This window comes from Jaculus jaculus, chromosome 12 (assembly GCF_020740685.1).
Source record: "Jaculus jaculus isolate mJacJac1 chromosome 12, mJacJac1.mat.Y.cur, whole genome shotgun sequence".
In the NCBI taxonomy this organism is placed as follows: Eukaryota; Metazoa; Chordata; class Mammalia; order Rodentia; family Dipodidae; genus Jaculus; species Jaculus jaculus.
Window position 1 is genome coordinate 91,692,698 of NC_059113.1, and position 9,187 is coordinate 91,701,884.

Here is a 9,187-nt window from a genome sequence, read left to right on the forward strand (position 1 = left end):
GCTCTTAATTTTAATTTTTTTTTTTTTTTTTTTGGGATATGGTATTCTAGGTAGCTCAGGTTGGCCTCAAACTCGTATTTCTTTGGTATCAGCTTCACAGGTACTGGGATGATAAGCATGTGCCTCTACATCTGACCACACATGATTTTAAGATCGTTCACATTGGGCTTTTGTAACCAGCTCTGGCTGGACGTTCTCATCTTCAGCTTAACCAGATGTAACGTTTGAGCACAGGAGTTCAAAGCCAGCCTGGGCAAGACAGTGAGACCCACATCTCATGCGTGTCTGATCGCTGGTTCTGTTGTGCTGTGCTTTCAGAATCTCTTCGGCACTAGCAGCCTCGATGGAGGAAACAGCCCTATGATCAAGCCCAAAGGGGAGAAGCAGGTGGAGTACCTGGACCTTGACTTGGATTCCGGGAAGTCCACCCCGCCACGCAAGGTAAGCGAAGCTGCCTCCTCGGCGCGGAGCCCTCTCCTGGGGGAAATGCTAGGAAGTTCATCTTTGATAGTGTTACTGAAATCGCAAGCAACAAAATTATGGACACTGATAAATTCACTGTTTCTTTTGTGAAGGAAAGTAGGAAGGAAACCGGGCGTGGTGGCGCACGCCTTTAATCCCAGCACTCAGGAGGCAGAGGTAGGAGGATTGCAGTGAGTTCGAGGCCACCCTGAGACTCCATAGTGAATGCCAGGTCAGCCTGAGCTGGAGTGAGACCCTACCTCGATAAAACCAAAAAAAAAAAAAAAGAAGAAGAAGAAGAAAAGAAAATAGAAAAGCTTTACAATGCCTACTTGTAGGGGCTGTCATTGAAATGATGGCTGAACAAAGTCTAGTTTATCAATGCCTTCACCCTCTGTAGAATGAAGAAAATGTGACTCAAGTTATGTGCTATTCTTGTCCAAAATTTTGATTTTGTCTTTGTTGTTGTTGTTAGTTAGTTTGTTCGTTTGAGGTAGGATCTCACTCTAGCTCAGGCTGACCTGGAATTAACTACGTAGTCTCAGGGTGGCCTTGAACTCATGGATTAAAGGCATGCACCACCACGCCCGGCTCTCATTTTGTCTTTTTCTTAAATGCATCAGTTAGATAGCATTCTTATCACATTGTATAAAAATATTTCCTTACATTTTCCTACTTGTTTACCTATGACTGCTTCATCATTCTTTCACTCATAATTTTCCTCCCTCCTGGAATATATCCCCCAGAAGTTCATTTGGTAGTGATTTATTGGTGGTAAATTCTTTGTTTTTGTTTAAAATACTTACCTTATATTTGGGCTAGAGAAATGCCTTAGTGGTTAAGGCACTTGCTTATGAAGTCTAAGGACCCTGGTTTGATTCTGTAGGTCCCACGTAAGCCAGAAGCACATGGTGGCGCATGCGTCTGGAGTGTGTTTGCAGTGGCTTGAGGCCCTGGTGCGCCCATTCTTACTCTTTCTCCCTCTCTCTGTCTGTAACAAATTTATAAAATAACTAAAAATATTTATCTTACATTCATTTGTGATAAACAAGTTTTGTTCCTAGTTCTTGACTGACCCTGAACTTCATGAAGTCAATCTGTCAACTCAACATTTTCTGTTGTTAAAGATGTCCTTCTAGGTCACCTGTCTATTCTGTCTGGCTGACTCTAGCGCTTTGCTGTGCCTTTGGTATTTTGCAGTTTCACAAGTGTGCTAGACTTAGATTTCTTTTATTCTGCTTGGTAGACATCATGCTACCGTCTTACCAGTTCTGGAAGAGTTTGTCAATATCTCATGAAATACTGCTTCTTGACTAATTTTTATTACCTCCTTAGAGTTTTTTTTTTATTTTGGTTTTTTGAGGTAGGGTCTCACTGTAGCCCAGGCTGACCTAGAGTTCACTATGTAGTCTCAGGGTGGCCTCAAACTCATGGTGATCCTCCTACCTCTACCGCCTGAGTGCTGGGATTAAAGGTGTGCGCCACCACGCCCAGTTTATTTTCCTTATCTCTCTTAACCACTCATATTTTCTGCCTTATCATCTGGTGAACTGGATAATTTTTACATCTGTCACCAAGTTCATTAATTCTCATTTCCTTTTTTTGGCATCTTTCACTTCTAAAATGAAATTGTTTGACTCTTTAAAATGCACCTCAATGACTTTAATAGCTCCTTACTTGGTTTATTCCTTTAGATTTTATCCTGTGGCCCCTTTAAACACTCCATGCATGTGATTCAGTAATTTCAATACCTGAATGCCTGGGGGTGAGGGCTAGATTGGGGTTTGTTGTTTCTGTTAACTCACACTCTCTATGGCTTACTTCCTTGTCTGCTCATACTCTTTTTTTTCTTTTTTTTGAAATTCCTGGATGAATCCCAAGGATCTAAATTTCCTCCAGAAAGGATTTATATTTTCCAAAGGAAACTGCCACCCTAGGACCACTTCATTTCCCTTCAAAGAGCCATGTAGCCCCTGACAGCGTAGCCTCAGGTTCAGCCACACCTCTTCTCTACCTGCTAGTTGTATTTTTTTTAATATTTTTTATTTTTATTTTATTTTTATTTATTTGGTGAGAGAGAGAAAGAATGGGCACGCCAGGGTCTCCAGCCACTGCAAACGGACTAAAGATGTGTGCACCCCCTTGTGCATCTGGCTAATGTGGTCCTGGGGAATAGAACCTGGGTCCTTTGGCTTTGCAGGCAAATGCCTTAACCACTAAGCCATCCCTCCAGCCCTCCTAGTTGTATGTTTGAGCCCATATTCTTTCTAAAGAGCTCACTGCCTTTACCATGTAGGGGCTCACCTCTCCATTGTCCTATATATATTTGAGGTAGGGTCTCAATATAGCTCAGGCTGATCTGGAATTCACTATGTAGTCTCAGGATGGCCTCGAACTCACAGCACGATCCTCCTACCTCTGCCTCCTCAGTGCTGGGATTAAAGGCATGCGCTACCATGCCCACCAGCCTTAGTATATATTGTTCTTTGAAGTAGTACTTTGCAAGAATGAATGAAAGAAAGGAGGGAGAGGAGAAAAAATCTTAGCTATAAGAACAAGTGACTGATGTTTCTTTGGGCCTGAAAAAAAGTCAGGCTTAAGCTAATGACTTAAGCTGTGTATATATGAAGATAAGCCAGGTATTGGCTGTCTCTGTTTCCTCTGAATTTCATCTGTGATGAGAGCATTCATTTGAATGACTCTATGTAATAATTTTAAAATTAGGAAAAGCAGTGTCTGGTTTGAGAGGTAACACAGTTAAAAATTGGAGTCATGTCTTTTATGACCCAGTAGAATTTCAGAAATATATATAAGACTTGAGTTTTACACAGAAACACTCCCCCATGTATCACTTTTGGGGTTTTTCTTTGTATTTTAGCACAAAAGCATTGGGCCAGGAAACAGCGTGGCTGATGAGAGGGTGGACTACGTCGTGGTAGACCAGCAGAAGACTTTGGCTCTGAAGAGCACCCGGGAGGCCTGGACAGATGGGAGGCAGTCCACGGAGACCGAAACACCAACCAAGAGTGTGAAATGAAGATCCAACATCTGGGAGTGCCCAGAAAAACCCGAACCGTGTCATCAAGATCAATCCTGTTTGAAGATGACGATTCGAGGCTTCCATCCACATGAATCCTCCCATGAACAGTTCAAGTCCAAGGACCTTTCCAGGCACATTCAAGCAAATTAGGCTACAAATGGTGCTTTGTGGTATCTGAACAAGTCGTAACATGTAAATAACGTGGGGAAATAGTGTTGTCTTAGTTCCCAAGAGAAACATCTGTCCCGTAGTTAACACACTCTTGTATTACTGTATTTATGCACTTTTTCATTTAAACATTGGTTTGGGTATTCCCCATGTATTTTAACAGAATTCCTCTGTGAGTTCTTTTTTTTTTTTTTTAATCTCACACTACTCTATATAACAATACTAAATTAACTAAGCTACCTTTAGCTCTGGAAGTCACTGTTGAAGCTCCAAGCTAACAACATTAAAATGAGGCTCACCTCAGGCTTTGGGTGGTAACATTCGCTTAAACACACAGTATAGCTGGACTCCTTCACTGCCTTCCACCACGTTGAGGATCATGTGCATACTGGTGTCAAGCCTTAGTTGTCTGATTCATGTGCATTTACCTTCTAGTGGTAGGACTTTGTTATATTTTGTTAATTTCAGTGTTTTTGGTTCATTGAGTGGAGATTCTGCTGGGTGGGATCTTGCACCTTTGAAAGACTGACTATCATTACACTATCAAATGTGCCTGCCATTCATGGACAGCATGCAGTGACGGTCTCGCTCTTCCACTTGTTAACACGTATTCAGTGTTCTTTGCAAAAGTTAGATTATATGACTAATCAGGTACGTACCAGGCACTGACGTGCTAATACACTGATCAGGTTTAGAAAATGAGCTTTAGCTAGGTTTTTGTTAGTCCTAATATTGGTTTCCAGTTTGGAATTAACAAAACAGTTAACATCCACTGTTAGTTACAGCAACATACTGTGATTTTTTTTTAATTAGACAGTAATTCCGATTACTCTTTTAAGAATGAAATACTCTTTTTTGACACCATAGTGCCCTTTCTATGATTTTTTTGTTACTTAATATTTTTCTTGGCCTTATATTTAAGTCCCTATGCAATTAATGTTTTATATCTGCATAAAAAAATAGATGTCATTTAAGTGATTCTCAGATGTAGCACCTATTGCTTTTTGAGTAAAAAAATAATTAAGATTTCTGTACTGTGATTGATACTCACTGCCCCAACTCAAAAACTATTGTAACCTTGCTATAGTGGGAAATCTCATCATGAACTCCAGCCAGGCAGATTGCTGAAACCGCTGGAGGACGGGTATAATTCTGTCTCACCTATAACATGGCCTTTTGTGATCTGGATTTCAAGACCACCAACTACAGTGAGGCTGCAGTTACATTCATGTGCTATGGCCTTACCACATAATTTAAAGAACAGGAATACTGTTCATTTCTCACCTAAATCACTTATAACTTCTATGCATTGACTTGAGACTTACTAACAGATTTGGGAGGGGACATAAAGATCTTTATGCCTACAGCTGAAGCTTCTCCCCTCCACCCGCTCCATTCAGACCTCCTAACTGTTGCCTCAGTTCATGATGTGCCCAGATTTCTGGCCTGTTGGCCATAGTACTGTGCCTAATCAATGTCCTAGGTTTGTTTCCCCAGTTCCCAAGCTAAGTGTTCATAACAAGATGAATCGTAGACTAGTAACATTTGATACTTTTAAATGTTTGCTTCTTTTTAAACAAAAACTAAAATCCAAAACTGAATTTTGAGGTGGATTTTTAAATAAAAAAAAGAATGAGTTGGTGTGTAAGCTGCTTTATAAATAAAACTACAAAATAAAGTCCAAAATCACTGGAATGTCCCTAAACCATCAAAACACACAACATAGGTGTATAACGATATGAACTTGGGGCCAGAGAGATGGATCAGAATTTAAGTGTGCAAGCATGGAGGCCTTTAGGGACCTGAGTGCCTGAGTTTGAATCTTCAGAATCCATGGAAAGTGCTGGGTGCAGCTATACACATCTGCAATGCTAGTCCTGAGGGGAGTGAGAATCACTGGGGCTTAAAGTGACAAGCTCCACGTCAGTAAGAGGCTGTCACAAAGGAAGCTCTCATGAGTGCGTTACGGTGGGGAACAGACGTCTTCCTCCAGCCACCTCAACTGAGCTGACAGGTGCCACAGTTGCACATACGTGTGCCCACCTCTGCCTCACAAGTTCTGGGATTAAAGGTGTGTGCACTACCACTCCTGGCTTCTATAAAAATTTTTACATGTTGCTCAAATACAGCCTAAAAGATCCATGTTATCACTGTAAATGTATTTAAGTCCCCATATATGTTTGTTCCTAAGTTATTTATGAAGAACACAGATGTCTTATAATTGATAAAAAAAAAAAAAACCTCAATAGCTGGTTCATTTCAATGCTTTTTATTTGTGCTATCAAGAAAATTTTCATTTGTACAAATACAGATACAATTCATAAATCTTAAAAATACAATTTTCTTGCTGGGCGTGGTGGCACACGTCTTTAATCCCAGCACTCAGGAGGCAGAGGTAGGAGGATCGCCATGAGTTCGAGGCCGCCCTGAGACTACAGAGTATGCCAGGGCAGCCTGTGCTAGAGTGAGACACTACCTCGAAATAAAACAAAACAAAACAAAAAATAGTATACACACAAACACACAATTTCTTGAGCTGGTTGTGGTGGCACATGCCTATAACCCCAGCACCTGAGAGGTAGAAGCAGAAGGTCCAAGGCAGTCCTCAGCTACATAGCAAGTTTAAGGCTAGCCTGAGCTATATGAGACCCTGCGAAACAAACCAAAACCAATCAATCAAAAACCCCCACAAACTTCTGAAGAATCTTTAATTAGAGGTAGCAGAAATTATGTTCTAAGGTATCCATAAAGATAAGTTATCTTGGTAATAGAAATTAATAAACAGTCTGGTACGGAAAAATAAAATGTGAAACACATTGGAATGTGTATTTTATTTTATTTTATTTTATTTTATTTTATTTTATTTGAGAGCGACAGACACAGAGAGAAAGACAGATAGAGGCAGAGAGAGGGAATGGGCGCGCCAGGGCTTCCAGCCTCTGCAAACGAACTCCAGACGCGTGCACCCCCTTGTGCATCTGGCTAACGTGGGACCGGGGGAACCGAGCCTCGAACCGGGGTCCTTAGGCTTCACAGGCAAGCGCTTAACCGCTAAGCCATCTCTCCAGCCCATGGAATGTGCATTTTTATTGAGTTTTGAAAAATACACAAATTCAATTTAAATTAAATCCTTTTAGCTCCTTCTAACCCTTAACTCCGAGGAGGTAGATTTTTGTCCCGGCATGGGATGAAAGCTACTGGTTAACCATGTGACTATTCCATCTGCAACAATATTACAGATCGCAGATCTTTTTCTACCATATTTAATGTTCTCTACCTTATTTTATAGACTGCAAGACCTTAAGAAGATTTTAATTGCCAAAGCACAGCTCTGCTCTCAAAAACTGAAATTAAACCCACCTGTGCACAAGGTGGCACATGCATCTGGAGCTCCTTTACAGCAGCTGAAGGCTCTAGCATGCCCATTCTTTCTCTCTCTCAAATAAATGAATAATAAAAATTTTTTTAAAAACCCTGAAATTAAAATTTAACGAATTTAAACTATTTAACCCCCATAAGGTTTCAGTCAATAAGCTATAAAAATGTTTTTTAACAATTTTTTATTTTAGAGAGAGATAATTGGCATACCCAGGCCTCAGCCACGGAACTTGAATTCTCTCCCTGGTATCCTGCCAGCACCTGCTCCCGTGAGTCTCTCCTGCTGGCCCAGGCACACCACGTTTCTGCACATGAATCCACCCCTCCCACAGCTCCTGCAAGTCTTCCCACAAGACCAGTCAGGGCACTGTGCGGGTGTGCCAGCACCTTCCTCCACTATGCCTGAAAAGCGTGGGCACTCTCTCTTGGTGTGACCCTCCCCTGCTTTCTATGATGAAACCCACATCATCCCATTCTATACCCCGTCCCACAGTCCCATGCTGCGACACCTGGTGTGACTCTCCACCCATGCACTTCCTTCCCCGACTGACTAAGTGCCCACGTCCTGAGAGCCCGCTCCCTCTGTCCATCACTGTACAAACCCTCCCCAGCCTTGCCACTACCTTTTGAGAGTCCTGGCATTCTTGACTAATACAGTATCTCCAGATGGGCAAATTCCAGTACAAATCGAATACACACAAAAACACACAAGCAATAGATCCCCATCAAGAATGCCCAGACTCTTACCTTTGTCATAAGAGCTCCTCAGAGGAAATCCCAAAAAATTCCAAAATATGATTATGTAAATCCACACAATGAGCTTAAGGAAGGCATGAATAAATAAACACCTGAATCAAACCCAAGAGAGCACAAGCAGCCAGAAAACTCAATAGACATCTGGGTGAATCCAAAGAAGACATAAGTAGACACCTAAACCAACTCAAATAGAGGCCAGGTGTAGTGGTACATACCTTTAATCCCAGCATTCAAGGAAGAAGGATTGCTGTGAGTTCAAGGCCAACCTGAGACTGCATAGTGAATTCCAGGTCAGCCTCGGTTAGAGTGAGACTCTACCAAAAAAAAGGAGAGCCAGGAGTAAGAGCACATGCCCTTAATCCCAGCATTTGGGAGGTAGAGGTAGAAGGATTGTTGTGAGTTCAAGGCCAGCCTGGGCTAGAGTAAGGCTCTACCTTGAAAAACAAAAACTGAAAAATAAAAAGAAGTTCCTCTGGGCTACTGCAGGACCCCCACCTCGAAAAGAAAAAGAAAATTCTGAGAAGACACACACATATACAGCCCTTGCTTCTTGCTATTTGATAGCCTGTGCCAGAAAGACAGCTGACAGCAGACATGACTTCAAGACCTTTGGGCAGAAGCATGAGCCAAAGTGAACATTTTTCTTTATAGCTTATCCATCAAGGGGGCTAGAGAGATGGCTTAGTGGTTAAAGGTCTTGGCTTGCAAAGAGAGAGCCCAGGGTTTGGTTCCCCAGTACCCATCTAAAATTAGGTGCACAAAATGGTTCATGCATCTGCACTTTGTTGGCAATGGCATGGAGCCCTGACACCCCATACTTTCTGTCTTTCTCTACCTGTCTATCTCTCAATAAATAAACGATATTTTCGGGGACTGGAGAGATGGCTTAGCGGTTAAGCGCTCGCCTATGAAGCCTATGGACCCCGGTTCGAGGCTCGGTTCCCCAGGTCCCACGTTAGCCAGATGCACAAGGGGGCGCACGCATCTGGAATTCGTTTGCAGTGGCTGGAAGCCCTGGCGTGCCCATTCTCTCCCTCTCCCTCTATCTGTCTTTCTCTCTGTGTCTGTCGCTCTCAAATAAATAAATAAAAAATGAACAAAAAAAAAATATCAAAAAAAAAAAAATAAATAAACGATATTTTCAAAAAATTTCTACTAACTGACCCATCAGAAAAAAGAAAGCTGGGCATGGTGGCCCACGCCTTTAATCCCAGCACCCAGAAGGTAGAGGTAGGAGCATCACCATGAGTTTGAAGTCATGAGACTATATAGTAAATTCCAGATCAGCCTGGGCTACAGTGAGACCCTGCCTAAAAAAAAAAAAAAAAAAAAAAAACAGAATAATTCAAATAGAACACCAACAACTAAATGAAATGAGGAAGG

General features: G+C 41.8%; 1 protein-coding gene across 5 annotated transcripts in view; it reads left to right on the forward strand.

The window, feature by feature from the left end:
* Gab1 (GRB2 associated binding protein 1) overlaps positions 1-5,307 on the forward strand; it is a 166,428-nt gene extending 161,121 nt beyond the window's left edge. For all 5 annotated transcript variants that reach the window (XM_045131151.1, XM_045131150.1, XM_045131152.1 and 2 more), the window contains 2 exons: positions 319-441; positions 3,341-5,307. In XM_045131151.1, the coding sequence (XP_044987086.1) occupies positions 319-441; positions 3,341-3,499 (282 nt within the window). In that variant the 3' untranslated portion in view covers positions 3,500-5,307. The remainder of the gene's footprint in view (positions 1-318; positions 442-3,340) is intronic.
* Positions 5,308-9,187: the final 3,880 nt, after the last annotated feature.